Consider the following 24,267-nt stretch of genomic DNA (forward strand, 5'->3'; position numbering starts at 1 on the left):
CAACCGCATAGAAGAAGTTCTACAGTTTCTTTGTCTTCTATTTCTTGACAGCTTCTGCAGTAATCATTGTATGGTCTCCACAAACTGCAGGCAGGTCTACCATTATTACTTTTCAGGCTACGTTTTTCTACTTGTTTAGCAAGCCTGGGATTGCTTCCACTGAGGCTCAGCCAACTCTATGACATATTTGTTGATTAGGTGTTTACAAGTGGCCAAAGGCATGTATATTTCCTCTTTATCGGATACTAAATGTAACGTGGTGCCCAATCTGGAGAGTTCATCTGCTTCACAGTTACCTGGGATATCGCTATTTCCTGGAACCTTTTGCACTTTTATCATATTATAGGAAGCCAGTTCTACCAGCAGGTCAAGCCTTTCCTTCACCAGCTTCGAAGAAACCCTTAGAGATTTTAAATATGTTGTTGCTTATAAGCACCTTCTTTGGTAGAACAAGAAATCATTCTTTAATTGCAGTAACCTTCGCTTGAAAGACACTTCGAGCAAACAAAGAAGAACAAAAAATGAACACTCACTAAACAATCAATAATCCACTTAGGAGACAGTATTATCATTCATTCTTCGGAATTGTAGACTCTCTTGAAACCGTCATTGTCACAGAGACCTAACATAGAATACCTTTGACAATAAGTGCTTCTTTTGTTGAACCGCAATTTATTTTTTCTCGACGAATTGAAATATAAACAAGAAAAAGCGTCAACTTCGGTTGTACCGAAGCTAATATACCCTTCACAGCTGCATTTCTTTTAGTAACTCTGTGTTTAAGCAAATCTAAAGACGTAAGAAAAAGTAAGTAAAAAAAAAGAAAAAAATTTACTAATTCTTTTTAGCCGTGTTGTTCGCTAGAAACATTAAGGTTATATAGTTAACCGATCTGAACAATTTCTTCGGAGATTATATTATTACCTTAAGCAGTAATCCATGTCAAATTTCGTGAAGATACCACATCAAATGCGAAAATTTTCCATACAAGCCATTGATTCCGATCGTTCGGTTTGTATGACAGCTATATGTTATTGTGAACCGATCTGAACAATTTTTTCGGAGATTAAATTATTTCTATGAGCAATAACTCACACCAAATTTCATGAAGATATGTAGTAAAATGCGGAAGTTTTCCATACAAGCCATTGATTCCGTTCGTTCAGTTTGTTTGGCAGCTATATAATATAGTGGTCCGATATCGGCAGTTCCGACAAATGAGCAGCTACTTGAAGAGAAAATAACATCTGCAAAATTTCAAAACGATATCTTAAAAACTGAAAAACAGACAGACGGACATGGCTAAATCGCCTCAGTTCAACATACTGATCATTTATATATATACTTTATAGGGCCTCCGACGCTTCCTTCTGGGTGTTACAAACTTCGTGACAAACTTAATATACCCTGTTCAGAGTATAATTAGTATATAGTGAGATACTGCGGGATGATAGCTCTTGAAGAACTTGATTCATTTGAATATTATTTAGTCAACTTTCGGGAATTAATTTGCAACTGATACCAGTCGAATGCTCGAATAACATTCCTCTGTGAGGATTCAATTAAATCATTGATCTCATAAAAACCCGCAATATAAATAATCACTCAAATACCTGAAATAAATATAGTGCAAAGAATTGATTCTATTGTTTGTACGAAATAAATTTATTTAATTTTGATTTACATCCAATGTAACTACGATAATTTGATAGCCGAAACACTTCAATAAATTTTGCATCATTTAAAAATGCCTTCGTTTTGCCAATTTAATTATTATCATTCTGCTCCTCCTCTCCCTCCTCCTCAAGCGAGGCACCCTCGCGCAGCATATCCACTTTGTGTAGAGTGAAGTTCACATTGTAGTAGGGCACATTGAGAGTCACGACAATACAATAGAGCAGAACCTGCAAGTGTTTGGTACGCAATAGATACGAAGCGCCTTGGCCTTTCGGGAATAACGGATGATCTTTGCTTTGGCAATCGAACATGAAGAAACCACCATCAAAGCCCATAATGCGACCAATGGCCAAAGAGTGTTTATAGCATTGCAAAATACCGAATTGGTAGTGAGTGAAGAAATACATAAGCGCATCGGCCAAGTTCATTGTGGTGCGCGTGCCTGGATTGTAGAGTTTGCCGAAAGCCACATGTTCCAAGTGCACGACAAATTTGATATTCTCTAGCGTACAATCCAAATTCAAGTCCTCTAGCGAGAACTCATAGTCCGATAGTTTGATGTTCTCTAAGCTCTCGCGATGATAACGATCGCCATTGATCACAACCGTGTCGAGTAAATGTGGACTCCAATCGGTTAAACGGTAAACCTTGGCCGCGCAACAAGCCATCACATTGCAGGCCAGATATTGCTTGCCACGCGATGTAGCACCAAATACTGGCGCCTCAGGATGTAAATTGCCCCATAGCGACCACAAACGTCCCTCGATCTCGATATCGAAGCGCTTGAGCTTTGTGACGGGCAAATTGCGATAGCGACCGGCAGTATTGCGACGATTCATGCGACTCCACACCGGTAAGCAATTCTCCAAATCCAACCAAGCCATAGTCTCGGGATGCGCACACATAACCGCCTCATCTTCGCCATGCTGTGTCGTCTTGCATTCGATCGGCACCGACAGATCGGTAAGCAATTGGAGTATGCGCGTCTTCGGTCCTGCCTTCCTGTACGAGATCACATCGATCAAATGCAATGCATACTCACTGGCTATTTGCCATGAGGAATTCGCAGCGCGTTTGTCCACATATTTTAGTAGTGATTCGATATCAGCGAAGAGTACCCACGAGGCGGTGTTACGTTCACCGTAACGCTTCACACCCTTCTTACATTTACCTTTACGCGGTCCCTGCTTTTCAACATAGTCACCATCATCATCTTCTTCCTCCCCTTCTTCGCCGCCTTGTGATTTCTCCATAGATGGATAGGGATCGAAAAGGTGATAGTACTCATCGTGAAAGATGGCGAAAGTCGTATTAGATACTTGGAGCAGCATATACTTGCGTGTTTGCATCGACTTGGCAATCTTACGGCAGACATTAGCTCCCGCCATGCCAGCCGGTTCGTGTGTCTTAACCCAAACATCGAATTTGTAATCATCCACAGTGACATTCTTGATAAATCGTTCGAACGCCGAAGTCATATTCGTCACACGACAGGCAATAGCTTTGCCACTCTCGATCACACGATCCACCCGTTGTGCCGACCATTGATTGAGCGGACGTAATATTGTATACAAAACAGCCAATGTGCTGACAAAGAAGCAAGGCTTAATTTGATCGACCAGCGCCACTGAGCGGTCTTCCAATGCGGTGGTACCCTGTATCTTGAAGTTACAATCCTTCTCACGCATACGATAACCGTAGAGGATTTTATGTGGCTTGAAACTGGTATCGAGTTCGCGTTGTAGACGCTTGCCTGGTTTATGCTTCAATTCCACCTCTTCCTCTTCATACTCTTCCATCTCATCCATTTCATCCTCATCGTATTCCTCCTCTAAGTCGGTCGGTTCGGCGGAACGATTCATGCTGACCTTCTTTTTACCTATTTTAATACAGTGGACCCAGAAAAAACAACTTATTAGACAATTGCACAATAAAATTTAGCTTAACAAAAAATTTAAAACAATTTTAAAACGAAGATATTTGAAACAAATAACAAACTGCACAATTTTGACTTGACGAATGTGTACAAAATTTTCATGGCATTCTGTAAGAAGCCATCAAGTAAATAACAGGCACAGTGGATTTGTGCTGAAAAAGTTAAGCAGACAGAGCTTCTGCCACAAATCTTAGGTCAGACTATAATATAGAACTCGGAAAAATTTAGAAGATTAGACTAGATAGTTAAAGACTAGTCAAAATGGCTCAAATGATTAGTCAAATATGTCTCATTTATTAGCACGATCAACGAACTAATATTGATCTCTACTCCCTTTCCTTAGATCCTCACATTTTCCTACTCCCATATCTGTATTCTTCCAACTCACCTTTTCCTTTGTCTCGCTTTTGTTGCCGAGCTACTATCTTATCTTCCTTCTCCTCCAAGAAACGTTGTATACGTTCATCCTCCTTAAGCAATTCCCGATCGAGGAAGCGTATCTTGTCCATACGCAATCGATCCAACTTCTGCTTACGATCGCTCTCAGCCGCATACACGGACTCCTCAATTTCTGGTGGCCAATTCCTGTAGCGCTCTGGCGGTATATTTGTCACGTCCAAAACTTTTATAGCGACCGCCACGTAATTGGTGATTTCACAACCTTGCGGATTGCAACCGAACTCTATGCGTCGTATAAGCGCATCCAATTCAACGAAACGTAACAGACAACCCGGACCAGAGCCGAATTTACGATAACCCACCGGTGTGCATGGAAATCCAATGAACATATAGAGGAAATTGTAGCGTTTGACAATCAGACATGAGAACATTTGACAAACAACAATCAAGCGATTGTAGGTTATGAAACTCTCGAGCAATATTTGACGCAACGGACGCGTCATGGAGCTTTGTATGACACGCTCTAAATGTAGCAGATAAATATTATTGCCAATATTTATCTTTGGCATGCACTGCGAAAGGAATGTGTTCAATGTGGCCTCATAGTTGCAGAACTCTTCGCCGAAGCTATTGGATGACTCCACAGCAAAATCGACCAACTCTTTGTTCCATGTGGAAATATTGTACTTCGAACTGAGCGCTGTGGCCACCAAAGTGGAGAGCAGACCATTTAATTTGCTCACTTCGGTCTCCTCTTGCGGTATATACGATTGACCCATCACAACCCATGAACCATCGGGCAACAGCTCGAAGTTTGTGCGTAGTTCCAGCTCCTCCTTCAGTGTTAGTGGACGCGGTGGTGGTGTCGGTTGTTTCTGGAACTCGGCATAGACATTGTCATAATCTTCACCATGCAATAACTTATAGCGTAAGCTCTGTAAATATTCTTTATCGGAACGTAACAGCACTTTCTCAGCTTGCTTATATAATTGTAAGCGACTCGGTGTGGGTTCAGTCATACTTTCTAAGATCTCGCATATAATTTCATCCAGCAGAGAGTTAACAACATCGGCATCCTCAAACTCGGGTATACGATCCTCATCCGGTATCGTTTCAATACTGTATGTACGACCAAGCTTCTTCTTGCCTTTGCCCTTCTTAGATTGACGTTTCTCAAGGTCTTTGCTGGCAAGTTTCGGATAGGTAATTTGTAAGCGTGGATATTTATTTTTCATATTCGCCGCCGACAACATCGGCCGTATGCAGCCGATACTTATGCCATGCACGAAAAATTTACCACCGCGACGCATTTTCAATGCTTTCTGATAGAGTATTCTACAAAACGATTCGAAATTTGAGTGCATTTGTAGACAAGCCACACCTTTGGTGAGATAATCCTCTGGATCCAAGACTTGTCCCGCTTTGCCACGTCGAAATGGATCGAACAAATAATAGTACTCCATATCACGCCATATCGCTATAACGGAATTATCGATTTGCAAGAGCGCCGCATCGTAATTACTCCCAAAGAGATCGCGCACAACCGATGTCAATTGTGATTCCAGATATGACTTGCAATTCGTCACATGACCGGTATAAAGGAAGGGATGTTTCTTCATGGTCGCACGAAATGCGCCGAGCATTATCACATCGGGTATATCCACAATATTCATATGTTGTTTCTTCTTCAGTTTCAAACGTTTCATGAAGGTCTTGTAAAAGGCTTGGCCGAATTTGATCAGCTCGTCGATGATTTCCATGCGCCACGTCGACGCACGATCAATATTCGAATATAATAACGCCAGTAGAGAAATGAAAATCGAAGCATTCTGCTCATTACCCGTTACCGGCTGCTGTATGCCATTATTAGCTGCCGGTATGATGGCGTAAGTACCATTCACCACCGCCCACAAGCGGTGTGTACGCTTCGGGAACGGTTTACTCGCTATGGGACTGGTTATTTTGCCGAAATTTTTGATGGAAATCTCATATAAACTTATCTCGCTTTTCACATCGGCCTTACTAAAGCTGATGATCAAATGCACCAAGTGTTCCACATACGTGACGGCCATAAGTGAGCAACTGCCGTTGACGAAGTCACGCTGACACAATTCATCGCGTCCATAGGGATCAAAAATGTAGAATGTGTTGGTGCAACGTTTCCATATCAGCATGTATATACCCTTAGCGACTAACACAGCGGCATTATATTTCAAGAAGTACAATGAAAGTACTTTGTATATATTCGGCTCGGAGTCCAGTGGTCCTGTGAAGTGAAGCTTAAAGCTAATTTCGGCTTGTTTCTCAATAATTTGTGGTATTATATCGAAATCGGTATCTTCAGATTTGTAATTGAGATTAGTGCTCTTCTTTAAAAGCTTCTCACCAGTCGCCAATATACCATCCAAAGTGTCGGAAGTCCAAAAGTCGGGATTGAAACGAAAGCTTTCGACATAAGCGGCGAAAAGACAAGCGATCTCTTTCGGACGGTTAAAGTAACTGATAAGAGGTTATAAGAAGTATTTTATAATAATCAAAATAATTAACCCAACTCTTTAAACCCCAGTAAAAGCCAACTTACGCAAATTTCGATTTCGGCTTATCATCTGGTTGTACTGCTAGTGTTCCAAATACGATTTCGGCGGTGAAAGTTTTATCCAAATCATTGGGTATTTTGAAAGAGGTCAACTCTAGATGTCTGCAATCTACGATTTTTTATTTATAGCTATACTAAGTGTGGACTCATCCTTAGTTAACCCAACGGCGCACATTTACTTACCGAACTTCGGCACTGAAGCATCGAGAAAAGCGCGATCTAATTGACTTTCATGTTGCTGTAGACCAATATTCCATGTCCATAAATCGTGCGGATCACGTCCTTGTATCAAATCAACTCTATCTAGATTTTGTTGATCGAATTTTTGTTGTAAAATACGTGGATTGTAATTGCTATATGGTATATCATCTTCATCCAATGGTGGTAGTGGCCGCTCGGATTGATTATGAAACATACCACTCTTGGGACGTTTCAGTTCAAGCTGACGGAAAAAAGTTTATTATAAATTTTTGGAAAGTCAAAGAACGGAACTTTATTCATAAAATTATATATTCCATGAATAAGCTTCAAGATCGTTTGAGTTGGATTCAAACATATACTTTTTGGTTCTTACATTTATGAGATGGCATCAAAAGGTACGCCACAAAAAGGAAGGTTACCCGAGAAACTTTCATTGATATACTCGACAATCTCACATATGTATTTATCTTTAAGATTCAGTATATCTCCTCTTCCCTATAATCAACTTGGTTATTCCCCAAATTCTTTGAATTCTTCATGGTAAATTTCGATTTCCAATCCAATCGGAAAACCCACACCCAGTTTGATCGTTATGAGATAGAGAAATTAATGTATTACAAGTATATATTATCTCCAATCTATTGAAGTTATAATCCCATAATCTGTTTCGAATAACGCGAAATAAAAAGGTTTTCAATAAGAGGGCTATAAGTTTAAATAAAACAAAAACAGATTGGGATAACAATGAAATTCTTTATTCTTGTGAAAGTACATTCGATGCAATTATGAATGGAACTCGATTTCTTTTGCATGGCCACCACGGGCACGATTGCAGAAGTCCAGATGCTGAAACCAATTTTCCAAGATTTTCAATCATAAATCGGCCGATGGTACTGAAATTTCACGTTCGATATTTGTACGAAATTCATCAATCGTCGCTGGCTTGTTGGCATAGACCATAGACTTGACGCAGGTCCACAAGAAATAGTCTAACGGCGTCAAATCGCACGACCAAGGCGGCCAATTGACTGGGCCATTTCGTAAGATAACACGTTCACCTAACTTGGTTTTCAATAAATCGATTGTGACATTCGCTGTGTGGCTTGTGACGCCGTCCTGTTGGAACCACACATTGTCCAAGTCCATATCATCCAATTCGGGGCAAAATATTCGGTTATCATTGACCGGTAGCGATTCCCATACACAGTACTGTGCCGGTCTTCACGGAAAAAGTACGGCCCAGTGACGATGCCGGCCCAAACCGTAATTTTTTCGGGATGCAATGGTGACTTATGGAGTACGTGTCGATTCCTGCCTGACCAACAACGCATATTTTGCTTATTAACACGAAGCCATTCAGCCAGAAATGAGCCACATAGCTGAAGTTGATTTTTCGATGAAAATCCGGATCATTTTCAAGTTGTTTCTCAGCCCAATTTACGAACATAAGACGATTCTGATAGTCAAGCGGCTTCATTTCTAGCGTCAATTTGATCTTGTAAGGATATAGGCTAAGATCTTTTCGAAAAATTCGCCACAACGACATCACAGAGATGCTCAACGTTTGAGAATGACGTGTGAGAGACTGATTTGGGTCTTCATTAATTGATGCGATATTCCGACACTAAGGGCACTTCTTTGTCTCACTGGCATGGGAACATTTTGTACTGTGCCCTTGAATTCAAATTTTCCACAAGACGCTCAATTGTTGATCTGACGATTATGACGATCATAAATTGAACGTAGCGCTCTTATGGTTGAGACCACTGACTCCGAATTTCGGTAGTATATAGTTAATAATTTCGACTCGTTGTTGGATCGTATAACCTTACTGAAGAGAAATATCAAAAGAGTGGGAAAAAATATGGCGTCGTTTGCTATACCTATCAGTCTACCTTTGTAGTGTCTCTTTTGAAAAACCCGGTACAAGTTTTGCATGCGAGATTTCGGAAAACGTACTAAATTACCTACTGACTATGAACTAAACGTATGTGGGTAGTTCGGTGGCTATAGGTCCATCGTCTGATACATGTGTATAAAGGAGTCTAATAGGCATTCTAGTATTGAGATATACATATAGCTAAAGAATTGCTTTGCCATCAAAAATTTTACTCCGAAATTAGAAAGACTGCCAATTAGTAGTTTGATTGAAATTGTTAAGATTGTATATTACTTATATGGGAATATATTTTTATCCCACCTTCTTTTAAATTTAAACTATGTATTGTTCTTGAAAGAATTCAATATTTCACAATTCAAATAAAAGTAATCGTCATGGAATGCAAGCTAAAGTTTTTACTAAGTTCAGTAGTGATTTAGTAGAATTATAAGCATAAGCTACTATAAGCACGTACATGTATGTATGTATGTACATGAACTATTTTTTATCTTGGCAAAAAAGTGCCTGTAGAGACTTACAAAGAGCACAGCAATCTTATCGGCAAATAAGCGCTCACTGTATCGGTCAAAAGCATACTCACACACATATTTACATACATACATGTGTATATATGTATATTATTTAAAATACTATATGTATGTAGGTAATTGTGCTTACAGGTGTATAAAATAGCGATGTGCAAACCGTGTTCATATATTTATAAACGGTGAAATTATAATGTGAGAATGAATACATACATATAAGGGTGAGTGTGTGTGTATTAAGGTATACTTTTGTGTTGTGACAAAAGCTGTTTTGAGTGACCAACGCATTTAATGATCGTAATATCTCTATTGGTATCTAACTACATATATATAATATACATGTATGTTCATATGTACTTAATTATGCAATGTTCATAAACAATATGATCATTGGGCACTCGTGCATGACAAATGGAGCATTTATATAAAATATAAAAAAGTGATGTGTTCTATTTAGTATATACATATTTATGTTTCGTGTACGTGTGTATCAAAATTATATCAGAATTTAAATATGAAAATAATCATTATTTTAATTCAAAGTAATATTTTAAAGAAATATTTGTTCATCTCATATTCTAATATGCAAAGTACTGCGTGTTATTCGGTATTTTGCATTGAATATCGCTAATCCGACCCAATCAAATTGGCTTAAAATTTTAAAGCACCTCGCAAGGTTCTTCACATTGTGCGTAAATAAGCATATCATATATATATATGTATATATATATATTATTAATATATATAAAGAGTAAAATAAAACAAGTACGAAGTCCGTTGGTATCATAGTGATCGTACTTTGTGCTGTAGTGTTCAGCAATCCAGCGAAAAATATTCAGTACATACGTTAACCGATATTTAATGATTTTAATAGTTATTATTTATTGTGTTGCTACATACTATGTACTGAAAGGTTGACAATTTGCATATGGACAATATTATATTTGAATTGTTATCGCACAACAATACTATTTGCTTATATAAAGTATTTTTCAATAGGGTATCTACAATAGCAGTATAATAATAGTAGATCGAATAGCAATTACCCGCCTGAAGAACAACAAAGCACCGGGGGCCAATAGATTACCGGCTGAGCTATTCAAATACGGCGGCGAAGAACTGGTAAGGTGCATGCATCAGCTTCTTTGCAAAATATGGTCGGAAAAAAGCATGCCCGACGATTGGAATCTCAGTGTGCTCTGCCCAATCCATAATCTGCGCCAACTACCGTGGTATAAGTCTCCTCAATATCGCATATAAGGTTCTATCGAGCGTACTGTGTGAAAGACTTAAGCCCACCGTCAACAAACTGATTGGACCTTATCAGTGTGGCTTTAGACCTGGTAAATCAACAACCGACCAGATATTCCCCATGCGCCAAATCTCGGAAAAGACCCGTGAAAATAGGATCGACACACACCACCTTTTTGTCGATTTTAAAGCTGCTTTCGACAGCACGAAAAGAAGCTGCCTTTATGCCGCGATGTCTGAATTTGGTATCCCCGCAAAACTAATACGGTTGTGTAAGTTGACGTTGAGCAACACCAAAAGCTCCGTCATGATTGGGAAGGACCTCTCCGAGCCGTTCGATACCAAACGAGGTTTCAGACAAGGTGACTCACTATCGTGCGACTTCTTTAACTTGATGCTGGAAAAAATTATAAGAGCTGCAGAGCTAAATAGAGAAGGTACAATCTTCTACAAGAGTGTACAGCTTCTGGCGTACGCCGATGATATTGATATCATCGGAAGCAACAACCGTGCCGTTTGTTCTGCTTTTTCCCGCTGTTGACAGTCATAACTTTGAAGTTGTAGATAATTTCGTATACCTGGGAACCAGTATCAACAACACCAACAATGTCAGCCTCGAAATCCAACGCAGAATCACTCTTGCCAACAGGTGCTACTTTGGACTGAGTAGGCAATTGAACAGTAAAGTCCTCTCTCGACGAACCAAAATCAAACTCTACAAGTCGCTTATCATTCCCGTCCTGCTTTATGGTGCAGAAGCTTGGACGATGTCAACATCAGATGAGACGACACTAGGAGTTTTCGAGAGGAAAATTTTGCGCCAGATTTATTGGCAACGGCGAATACCGCAGACGATGGAACGATGAGCTGTACGAGTTATACGACGACATTGACATAGTTCAGCGAATAAAAACACAGCGGCTACGCTGGCTAGGTCATGTTGTCCGAATGGACGAAAACACTCCAGCCCTGAAAGTGTTCGATGCAGTACCCGCCGGAGGAAGGCGAGGAAGGGGAAGGCGTCCACTCCGTTGGAGGGATCAGGTGGAGAGCGACCTGGTTACACTTGGAATCTCCAACTGGTGCCGAACTGCGAAGGAAAGAGAAGAGTGGCGCGCTATCATCGATTCGGCTATAACCGGCTAAACGGTTGAACGCCAATAACATACATACATACATCTACAATAGTAGACCTGTAGGGACAGCAAACGACAACCGCTCTTTTGACATTTCTCTTCAGTAAGGTTTGCCATTTCTTCATGAAAAGATATGCGATCAAACAACGAATCGAAATTATTAAAATTTACTAACGAAATTCGGAGTCGGTGGTCTCAATTTTAAAGGCTCATTTTTGGCTGAATGACTTCGTCAATAAGCAAAACACGCGTTATTGGACAGGCAGCAATCCGCTCGTAATCCATGAGTCACCATTGCATCCCGAAAAATAACGGTCGGCGGCGTCATTGGGCCGTACTTCATCCGTGATAATCAAAACCCGCACGTTGTGTATGAGAATCGCTACCGTTCAATGATAACCGAATATTTTTGGCCCTAATTGAATGTAATGGACTTGGACAATATGTATGTGGTTCCAACAGGACGGCGCCACAAGCCACACAGCGAATGTCACAATCGATTTACTGAAAAGCAAGTTTGGTGAATGTGTTATCTCACGAAATGGCCTAGTCAATTGGCCGCCTCGGTTGTGCCATTTGACATCGTTAGACTATTTCCTGTTGGACTACGTCAAGTCTATGGTCTATGCCAATAAGACAGGGACGATTGATGAACTTCGTACGAATATCGAACATGAAATTCCAGCAGTATCGGCCGATTTATGCTTCAAAACCGTGGAAAATTGGTTTTACCGTCTGGACTTCTGCAAGCGTGACTGTGTTAGCCATGTAAAAGAAATCGAGTTACATACATAAAGGCATCGAATGTACTTTTACACATACTCTCTCTTTTAGTATAATATTTTTGTTTATTTTATAATTAACTTAGGTTTAAAGGTCGGAGTATACTCTTATAGGACCCCGGAGTTGATCTAGCGGTTGCAAGAGGATAAGAATGCGAATCGTATTTAACACTGGTAACTTAACTGCTAGAAAATTTTAAAATCCTGCTTCTTTTTTTAGTAATTTTTTTAATCCGTAGCATAGACTGTATTAAGCTTTCAACGATTTATATAAATAAGGTTTTTCATCGAACTCTAATACTACTCGTGTTGAAATCAGCTTATTCATGAAAATTATTTTTAAAGATAAGTTGAATTTTGAATTTTGCTGTTACCATTATATAATTGACTGCAACCCTGAACATTTTACACTTTTGACAATATAAAAATGCATAACATCCCAGTTTTGCGTCAAGAACTCAATAACTAACACGAATATAAAATATATATATAAAATATGAATATAAAGACAGAGTGGTTCAAAAGTCTATCGATATTTGAAAATGAGTATGAAGGGTCGAAATATAGGATACACAGTCACCTAGACATTCGAGAGATCCTGGCAATATAAAGCTAGTAAAAAATATTTTTTTGAACACCCAAGACTCTTTATTTGAAAACGAAATTATCTTTGAAACACAAGCGAATACTACATTGAATTGTTATTTACATGTAAGTACTCTATATCCGCAGAAATTCAATTGTTTGTGAATTAAAGCCTCAGAATTATGTAGGCGTTTAACCCTTCTCTAAAAAATATGAAAACTTTCAAATATAAAAATATTTTTGAACCACTCCACATATTTTTCTATAACCCCCAAGTAGCTTTAAGGCTTAACATTGTTATATACACACATACATACACCCAATATGCACACATATATGTATATATGTATAACAACTATAGTTTTTTTCAACTCAATGCAATCCGCTCACACAGGATTAAAATGTATAAAGGAGCTTAAAAAGAGATCACGACTAAATAAATACTGAGTTTTAAGCTCCAACAAACAGAAATCGCGAAAAATACTCCGTATACATACATACATACATATGTATATACACATTCCTATTAGCAAATATTCATTCAAATAAATATAAATACACAATCGTATATATGTATGTATGTAGATATGCATGTGTATGGCGATGATGATTGAAGTGCATCAATTGTCGATGCCAGTTAAGTGAGCTGCATTGAATCAGTGTCACACAATAAGCTGAAATAAAGAGAGCAAAATGAAATCAGCAACATTAGACCGTTTAGAATCACAACAACGATGCTTTCCTCCTACAAAACGTCAACATTTAAACGGCTGCATACGTACATTTTGGGAAGGAAAAGCGAAATTTCTGCACTTTTATGCATTCGCTTTGCGTATTTGTATTTGTTTTCTTCTTTCTTCATTTCTGTTTGTTTGCCGAATGTCATACGGCCATACGCCTGTGATGGCATTGAGGTGATGGCAAAGCCTTCAAGAATGCGCCAGAGCAACAATGACGCCGCGCTCTCGACTCTCATACTTCATTCTATGTACTCTAGCACCAATACCACTGCACTTGCTATGCAATTGTGCACATGAAAATCGACTTGCGACTCGCCGCTTGTGCACTTGACGTGCATTCGGTATTTTAATTTTATACTTGAACATTGTACAGTGGTATGATTGTGAGTATTGCATGCACAAAATTAAAGGAATTATCCTTTGAAGATAATTTTTTTTTTATAATCATTTTTTAATGAATATATGTAAGTTTATTTCCTCGTTTAAAAATTAAATTATATATTATTTTATTACCAAATTATCCCAAATATAGTTTTCAATATTAAAATTGCAAATATTAAAAAAAAAATAATTTACTGTTGGCTTCTGTATGGAAATATGTTGCTACAGCTTTTATAGTCTAAAAACAATTCGTTTAAAATAATGAATAAATGCGATAAATGCGCTAAAATAAACATTTTTATAAAAATATATATTTTATTTAAACAATGTACTGGCTAATTGGAAAACATAGAGATTATATTAAAATATATAAATTCCAATAAGAACTTTCATAAACCACAGTTTCAAACATTGAGTCATTATTAATTGGATAGGTTTTTCATTTCGGCATATATAATAACATATTATTTAGCTTTCTTTTACGATTTTTAATCTTCCTTGAAGCCATATTTAAGTTGACTGGCAGTTGATAATATCAATAAGGTCACCAACCAAAAATTTACGATGTTTAAAATATTGAAAATCCTCTTTCACCATATCATCAAATTAAGTATTGTAATATTTTATACAAGAATATACATATGTTAACTCTGAGATAGAGAAGCAAAATTTGGTATTACATTCATTAAACATAATTACAGATTGGTACTGGAAATAAAAACGGGTTAAATATCGCTATTCGCTTCATAGTTTATATATAGTTCATATAAAAGGCATCATTAATTATAGGGGTTGCATGGGTTTTGTCGGGTAAAAAAAGGCCCATTTTCAAAATTTTTTTATTGTAAAAATTAAGTATTTAAAATTTAGTTTAATAATTTTAAAAATTTTCAGTCAAATTTACTTGACATTTTTTTTTTTAATAGTTGTAATTGAAAAAAAAAATCCTTCGTTCAAGCACGAGTAAACTGTATCTCGAACACCTGTGTAAAATTTCATCAAGATCGGTTCAGTACACGGTTCCAAGAAAAAGTTTTGGGTAAAAATAATACCTGACTTGGAGCGCACACCTTCCAAAGGCTATATCTGCGAAACTATGATTTGGATCGACTTGAAAATTTAGGACAATATTCTTGAGATGCTGTAGAAATTAAAAAGCCAAAAAACAAAAAATCGATTTTTTGAACCCATGTAACCCCTTAAGAACAGACTTTCAGCAAAAATACTCAATTTTTTGGTAAAATTTTGTTAAATGAAAAATGTTGTTTCAACGGCGTGTGCAAAATTAAACAAAATCGCTTTTCGAGAAAAAGTGTACACCGACTTGAAAAATTAATTATTGAAAAAATTAAGTCTTGAGCTAAACGCGTTTTAAGTTTTTCAAACTGACGTGTGCTGATAGGCGGAACTTCCAAAGTGTCTATCGAATTTTAGAATTTTACTCTGATGGATTTGAAATTTTAGGAGAATATTTAAAAAATACATATTACACTATTTAAGAAGACAAAAAATTTCGATTTTCAAATTTTAAAATTTTTAAACCCACCTAATCCCTTATTGCTGAACATTCATTATACGACTAAAGGTGGTGCCTTAAAGCTCCACTACAGTTATTATTTTTTATACTCATATAACTACACATTCCCTTCAAATTTCTAAACTTCCTTCAACTCTATTTTTCACTCCATTAGCCTACTGTACTTATAATATATGTATATGTATGTCTGTATGTACATTTCTATGTTTGCCTTCATTTCGTTCTGTTGGCAAATGCTGCTGTCGTCTCGGGTCTGTGGCTGCGATTGCCGTGCCAAGGCAAGGTGTTTGCATGCCTTAAAGTCTCTAAAAGTGTCTGTGTGTTGTGTGCGTTTCTATTTTTTTCGTTTTCTTCAGTTTTTTTTTTTTTTTTGTTCTTTCTTTATTACGTACTTACGCGCAAGGCAAACAAACGTAGCAAACGAACAAGCGACCACCCCACCGCACAGCGACCCCAACCAACCAACCAACACACACACACGCAAAGGCTGTTGTTGGCTGGCATATTTCATGTTATTTTTGTTGGTTTGGTTTGTTGGCTCTAGCCATAGCAGCGCATCTTGTGCACTTGTGCCTACATCTACGTGTATGCCTACGTCGGTGTATTGGTGCATTTTTGTGCTTTACGACTGGTATGAACCACATATTGACTTCCCAACTGACTACCACACACTATATTTGTATGTGTATGTATGTGCTTGTGGTTGTATTTGTATTTGTAGCACTACTACTGTCGACCACTGCTAGTGGTTGCTGGTTGTCTCGTTGGAGTGACTGAATTTTAATACCCATTACTGGTACACACTGGTAGTAGATTCTTATATACACCCGTTATGCTATACCATGATGCCATGTCGTGCTATGCAATGCTTACTAACCATGCCATGCCACTATGGCACTCTTTTGGTCATAGCTGTAGCTATTCATTTAACACATAGACACCAAATATACTTAGTAGCTGTGCTGGCTGTTGTTATGTCTGTTATAGCATATGCCACAGCTAGCTTGTTGTGCGCTTGTTTATATGTATGTATGTGTTGTTGCCTAGCACACCATGCCATGTTATTGTTGTTCACCACTTATCGCTTATATTTGTATGCGCTACAGTCTAGTTGCGTTTGCCATGTGGCTTAATATAACCAACGTCATTAGTATGTGTACACAAACACACACACATATATTGGCGTACGTACATATGGCTGTGCCCACCGCTGTTTCGTATTAGCATTTCAATGTATTTGTTGGCCCGAGGTTGTTGTTGGTCTTTCTCATACAAATATTGTACGGTTTTTATTTCATATGGCCAAACAACACACAGAACCAACACCAGTGCCACTAGTCGCTTCGCGTTACTCAGCAGTTAAGCATTACAGCAAGCAAAGTCGAAACGCGCGCTAAAGCACAACAGCGCGACGAGTCAGAATAGTAGAACCCCCCAACAAACCGACCAAAGTGGCGAAGGCGAATTGAGTATAACAATACAAAAACAAAATAACACGAACAACAAAAAGAGTAAATAAAATAAAGAAAAAAGTAAAAAAAAAAACAAAAGCACACAACAACAATAACAAGCGCAAGCACAAATATGGGCCTAGCATAAGCGAAACTCAGGTGTTGGGAAGGTGTATGTATATGTGTACTAAATGAAATAAGGAGAGCCTCATGCCTTCGTCACAACGCTCGACTCGACTCCACTCGTCGTTGCGACTTAACAACGAAGTTCGCTCAAGGTAAGCCGAGCACGAGCACCTTTTTGACAGACACGATAAACATTGGTAGTATCCGTTTGTCAAGTGGAGCTGCGCATCCAGTAAATGGTGACGATCGAATTGTAAATTATATGGAGTACGAGTATCACCTGATCTACGCGCACACAGCCATAAACAACAGTTAAATACATGCAAAAACCTGCAAAATCATACAAGTGAGATCTATCTACTCGTACTAGTTAGTAGTTATTGTGGGAGTTGCGAGTAAAATAAATATAAAAACAATAACAACAAACAGAAATTACGAAATCAACAAAACTGTGTGATATGCTGTGCTCTACGAAAGCTAGTGGTTAATCACACCGTTGAAGCTGCAGCTGCTGCGCTGCACCTGTATGTGTGCATGCACGTTCGTGTATAGACAGGTGTGTGTTTGTTTGTGTGTGGAGAGCGCATTCGTTACCAATTGAAGCAAATAGCCAACAACAATAAACGTTGTTTTGTTGTATTTGTTGTACACCAAAGCCAAAGCCAAAACAAAACAAGTGTGCATACAACTAGCACTTTATATTGCTTTTACTGTGTGTACGACTAGTCTTGTCAATGCCTTCATCGCGTACAATTTGATTTGACAAAGTGCATATAAAGCAGCGCACACACACTCGGCACAAACAAGTGGGGTGCAAAAAATTGCTTGCAAATGAGAAAGCGAGCAGTGAGAAAGTAGAATTGGAGATAAATAAACGCAATTGCGCGCATTGCAAAATATATTACTTAAAATACATATAGACACACATGCATATATGTACATATTGCATATAATATATAGTTGACATTAAAAGAACAGTTGTTTAATTTGTGTGCGGAATTTGGAGAAACTCAAAAGTGGGAAATACGTATTTGTAGCGGTTTGGCAGGAAATTTTAGTAAAATAAAATAAATAAAATAAAATAAAATAAAATAAATAAAATTAAATTAAATTAAATTAAATTAAATAAAAAAGAATTAAAAATAAAATAATATAAAATAAAATAAAATAAAATTAAATTAAATTAAATAAAATAAAGTAATATAAATTAAAATAAAATAAAATTAAATTAAATAAAAAAGAATTAAAAATAAAATTAAATAAAATAAAATAAAATAAATTAAAATAAAATTAAATTAAATTAAATTAAATAAAAAAGAATTAAAAATAAAATAATATAAAATAAAATTAAATTAAATTAAATTAAATAAAAATAAAATAAAATAAAATAATTTAAAATAAAATAAAATAAAACAAAATAAAATACAATAAAATAAAATAAAATAAAATAAAATAAAATAAAATAAAATAAAATAAAATAAAATAAATAAAATAAAATAAAATAAAATAAAATAAAATAAAATAAAATAAAATAAAATAAAATAAAATAAAATAAAATAAATAAAAATAAATAAAAATAAATAAAAATAAAATAAAATAAAATAAAATAAAATAAATAAAAATAATTAAAAATAAAAATAAAGAAAAATTTAAAATAATACATTTTATTAAATATTTAAATACAAAATAATATTAAATTAAACAAAAATAATTGTAACAAAAAATTTTTAAAAATAGAATAAAAAATATCCAAAACATCTTTTTTGCTTAAAAGTGACATTATAAGCAATATAAAACTTAAATAAACAACAGCAGTATCTAATGTACAGCGCATACATATAAACAAGCAGCTTAGAATTTGCAGTTACCACTCCCACGCCTCTACTAAGAACCTTAAACTAAGATTTACAACAAAAATTAAATAAATTAAAATTTACATAAAACCACTACAAAAACAACAACAAACACACACTCACTTATAAGCAATAAGCCATAAGGCGCAACAACAAGAACAAAGAAAAACGCTGCAATGACCGCTAAACCGCCAAAACGTGCCAATAAAGGGGTAAGTTTCCTATTTATAATACGCATACAAGTATTTGCCACACAAATTTTACGCATTTTCTTAACAACCCTACACAGCTGTGTATAGTATAGTATACTTTGTTAGGCGCACAATACAAATGACGGCTGGTGACCAGTCTCCTACGTACTGCCCAACACGCTGCTACAACTCAGCCCCCACTAAATGTGGTCAACGCTGTCAAACAAGCAGACATACATACAAACAAACACACACAGAGCGAGAACGCTTTAGCTTGTGGCTGTCGAAAGCATGTCGTTAGCTACTATGAAGATGGTCTACTTTTTCAATACATACGCAAACAATATTGTTACGTGTATAAGCTTTAACAAGCATTCTAAAAGCGCACAGCGTCTCTCTATACAGTGATTGTAGACAAGTCAAGCGGCTACAAGTGTATGTGTGTGTGTGTGCCGTATTGCTTTGGTGTCTGTGTGTACGCTCGCGTGCACCTTTTGCTCTAGTCGTATTCGGTTTTAACCACGTCAAATAACGCATTGAGGGTTATTTTTGTGTGTTTTATAGAACAGTCAGTAACAATGCCAGTTATACAACACAACACAATACATGCAAAGTGGAAAACAGCGCGCGCACACACACACACACTGACATGACTTGAAGTATAAATTTATGTATGTAAATATGTATGTATGTATGTTTGCTGTTAGCAATGGCAACAGCCAAACAGACTCGTTGCCATTGCGACTGCCAAGTTTTAGTTTATGTCACCACTTGTGGCAATAACAGAATCGTGCATACGAACAATGACATGTATTTTCTTATACACAAACACATACACAGACACATGCACATACTTATACATTTAGATATGTATTGTGTATGCATGAACACGCATTTGCATGCCTCTTTATAGCCATAGTGCTTATGGGTTGGCCTTTATGCCTTCGACTCTTGGAAATAAGCAGTTACTGTATACTTTTATAACCAAAGCATTTGATTGTCGGCTACATAATGATCCTCTGAGCGTATGTTGCCGAAAAACGCAATAAAATGAGTGAAGGAAGATTGTAAACTTTTTAGATTTTGAGTACCAATGTTTTAAAGAAGAAGTGAGTGCATTTTGTTGAGATGATGATGTACGGAGAGGTTTTCCGATAGTTTTTTTTTTTCAAATATTAAATTGGCAAAAAATTCTTAAAAATAGTCTCTTATTGTTTTTTAGTCTCGTTATGCCTTCTAAATTATCTTATTTACAGTGTGTGAATTTCAGTTTAGGAAATAAAAAATAGGAAAAGAGTAATATTTCAACTGAGAGAGCAATACTTAATTTATATAATCTAGATTTTCTCCTCAAAAACGAACATATTTTGGTCAAAGAACTCAGTATAATATTGACAATATACTTAAATTGATGTTTATAGATCAATATTTCCAAAATTGAGATTTAATTTCGACCAAAATACTGCTTTCAGGTTGATCTTGAGTTCAGTAGCGAATAAGAGCAAAGGCTCTAAACCCCTCGACTGGCTCACTCACTTGAGACGCTAGCAGCTTCTGTTATCTAAAAAAAAGGCATTCACCGATCACTTCCTATAAGTTCAAACGATTATTGGTGTAATAATTATCCTCTTTTTTTTTAAATCGATCTTGGGAAAGTTATACCAAACAATTTTTCGAAAATAATTTCTATTCAATTTCGTTAAAATTTCATGAAATTTCCTAATATTTAATGGTACAACTTTTTTAGTGTGTTAGTTGGAGTTATGTTATATAGAGATCCCACTTGGACAGCAAAATTTGCCGAACCCTTGCGCTACCACAAGCTCCTAGTAATGGATGCCCGGGATCCTTCAAGAGTCGACAAAGCGCTTTGAGCCTTTCACATATTTGTTGAGATAACTGATATGTATTCGGGCAACATCAACTGATTCACCGAAGTTCGTACCACCGAGATGTTTCAGCCTCAGTCTTACAAAAGTTTCATAGATTACTAGCAGATAATGATCATTCGATAAAGTTATTCCAAGCCCAATTTCGTAATCGGATATTGTGAGTTCGTGCGCTCAAGCTTTGTACAGTACTTTTGCATACCCAACTATTTCGATCTACCTGAGTTCATGGTAGTCCAAAATTTCTTTGTGGATTTTAGGTATTTTCGTGTGAAGAGCGCCTTTGGAACGTCGGCTGTAATCGTCTTCTTCGGTTCTCAGAAACAAAAAAAAACTTAGTTATCTTTAGCTATTTTATATAGTATATATCATGGCCTATTTGAAATATGAATTTCTCGTTTCCTTTATAAATATCTATTACACTTATAAATACAACCCTTACTAATAAAAATTCCATTCACATTTTTATCCCCTTCCAGGTCAAACGACGTAACGAGCGAAACATCCTCACATTCTATGAAAAGATCGCTGTCATACACTATTACGATGAGACGAGTGTGTCGCGAAATCGCCTGGCTAAACTATTTCACTGTTGCGCCACACAAATACGACGCATACTCGAACACAAGAATGAGCTGCTCCAACAGCTGGCCACACTCAGCGAATCGGATGCGACCAACTTCATCGAAGAGATGACACGCAAACGGCGCAAATTCGAAATGAGCGCCATTAGTTTCATACTCCATCAATGGGTAGAGCGTTGTCGTGAATTACGTTTGCGCAAGAGCATAACAAATCAAACGCTCAAGGACACAGCGCTCAAAATGGCCGCCATACTGAATTTGCCCAGCTTTCGGCCTTCCTACCGTTGGTTGGATCGTTTCCGCAGCAAATACAAGTACACAGCCGAGGATCTAGGCACATCGGGTGCGCATGCCGTCGATGGTGAATTGGCGGTTGAGGATATTATTATTGAATATAAAGATGCTCTGCCAAATTTCATGCAAACTGAAATCACAGAAATAACCTCACTGGACAAGGCAATGCATGCGGAGGTGGAAAAAACCAAGGCACTCCTACAAAATGCGAGTAATGAGAATAGCGTCGATTATGTGGTTAGTGATGAGGAGGATGAGGTGGAAGAGGTGCATGATGATGCTACACAGTTGGATGATGAAATAGCTTTGGTGGTGAGTGATTCCAAAGACTCTAGCGGTTGCTCAACCAACACCAATGCCAGTACACCTACTACACCGTACCACAGCAATCAGCCGGAGGAGCAAAATGCAGAGCAAATCAAAATGAATGCCGGCACCACAGCTGTATTGGGCAGCATATTTCCGCATCTGGCTGTCATACATCAGTTTGCGCTACTCAATGCCGACGTCAAGGCGCTGGAGTTGATCTCACAACTGGGTGTGCACATGCAGAAGCAGGCGCTCGATGGCGCATACAAACAACTGACGCTGGCGTCAACAAATGAGGAGTGTGCTGCAGACCACATGCAGTCGGATGTGGGCGGTTTGTATGCCGCAGATCTTGATGATATTGTACTGATTGAATGAGTAGATTTCTTATCTATATATATCGGGAATACATATAGAAGTATATGGTTTTGTAGTATTACTTTTTAGCAGCTCTAAGGAGCAAACTCCACATATTGGCCTTGAAAAATTTGAAAAACCGCCTTAATATAGAACTATAGTCAGAACTTTGAAGTCATATAAACTATTGTATAAGTCATCATATCATATATGATACATAAAGCTATGTATATTTAGTATGTAGATAAAATATAAGAATTGAAGCATATAAATGAAAACTTGAAAGAATTAAATATTATTCATCGAAAGAAAGTGAATTATTTTATATATTTATGCTTAGAAAATATGGTACACGATCTACTAGTTCTGCCAACAGGCATACGAAAAATTTATTGGAATTTTACTCGTGAACTTTGTTCTGAGTTTCTACATAGTCGAATAATAATCAAAGAACCCCCGAGTGACGCGTTTCAAGCGAATCCGATGAATTTTTCAAAATAGCTTCCGCCATTTTGAATTTTTATTTTCGTCGCCGGATTCGTAATCAGCGACCCCGAAAACCGCCGAGTAGCGAGTTTCAAGCGCTGAAGTTTTAAAAACGCTTGCCGATTGGTTTTCTGGGGTTATGCCAAAACCCTTATCTGATGGGGTTAAATGGTCCTCAGTTTCGGGTTCAACGACCCAAAAACATAAAGCACACATAAAAAGACCCCCAGGTCATGACAAAAAAAAATTTTGGGTGTGGCTGTATAATTTGCGTAACTCACCAACTTCGCTGAGGGCTTATAAATAACATCCAAACTGCAGGATGGGCTCGCCATTTGTGGTTTTACCGACTTCTTTTCGTCCTCCTCGCCTTCTTCTTCATCGGTTGCAGCGGACTGACTCGGCACCGGACTAACGAGCTCAATATGACTAGGCGCCTTTAAGGGCACCTCGGAACCATCATGTACGCGACGCGTCAAATCATAAGCGACGCGTAGAAAACGTTCACGCATTATGGAATGCTCCTTCAATTCACTGGGAGTACGCTGTGGATTTGTGCACAGCAGATAATCATCGGTTTTGGAGCATTTCTTTTTGATTTCACGTTGAAAGCGTGACTCTTTCACTTTTTGATTGAGGCGACGCAGTTCATCCTCGATGGTCATCACTTTGGAAATGGTCGAGTTTTCGGGTCGTTCGCATTTACGCACTTTTTCGCACATTTCAACCTTCCAGTCGGGTGCATTCGGGCTATCGCCCATATAGGTGCGCACTTCATATGGATTTTTCGATGGACTGACATCCGATTGTATGGTCACAAATTTTTTCAACATTTTTGCGTTTTGGTGTTAACGCGTCACTTTCTTTTTTCGCAAATTGTGGAAATGCAATTAAAAGCGAGATTTAGTGCGTGATAGAATAAAATAGGAAGAGTTTAAATGTATAAGCAATTTCGCAAAAACAGAAATTTATTTAAATCCTCTAAGCTGACAAAAAAATTTTAAAAGTCTGATATTTGACTTATTTTTTTATTATAATTTTTTTTTCTTTTTGCTATTTTTAAGTGTTCTCTTATACACAGT

General features: G+C 37.3%; 2 protein-coding genes across 2 annotated transcripts; one reads left to right on the forward strand and one right to left on the reverse strand.

Moving 5' to 3' along the window:
• Positions 1–1,641: 1,641 nt before the first annotated feature.
• Positions 1,642–24,258, reverse strand: LOC105220821 (uncharacterized). The gene is made up of 5 exons (XM_011197342.3): positions 23,467–24,258; positions 6,792–7,050; positions 6,594–6,717; positions 4,002–6,511; positions 1,642–3,556 (listed from the first exon to the last, which is right to left on the reverse strand). The coding sequence occupies exons 1-5, from the start codon at positions 24,016–24,018 to the stop codon at positions 1,767–1,769; spliced, it is 5,235 nt and encodes a 1,744-aa protein (XP_011195644.2). The 5' UTR covers positions 24,019–24,258; the 3' UTR covers positions 1,642–1,766.
• Positions 18,901–23,011, forward strand: LOC105220820 (uncharacterized). Its single transcript, XM_011197341.3, has 2 exons — positions 18,901–19,287; positions 21,635–23,011. Exons 1-2 carry the CDS (start codon positions 19,252–19,254, stop codon positions 22,718–22,720), a joined length of 1,122 nt encoding a protein of 373 aa, XP_011195643.2. The 5' UTR covers positions 18,901–19,251; the 3' UTR covers positions 22,721–23,011.
• Positions 24,259–24,267: the final 9 nt, after the last annotated feature.

Source organism: Zeugodacus cucurbitae, chromosome 4, assembly GCF_028554725.1.
Source record: "Zeugodacus cucurbitae isolate PBARC_wt_2022May chromosome 4, idZeuCucr1.2, whole genome shotgun sequence".
NCBI lineage: Eukaryota > Metazoa > Arthropoda > Insecta > Diptera > Tephritidae > Zeugodacus > Zeugodacus cucurbitae.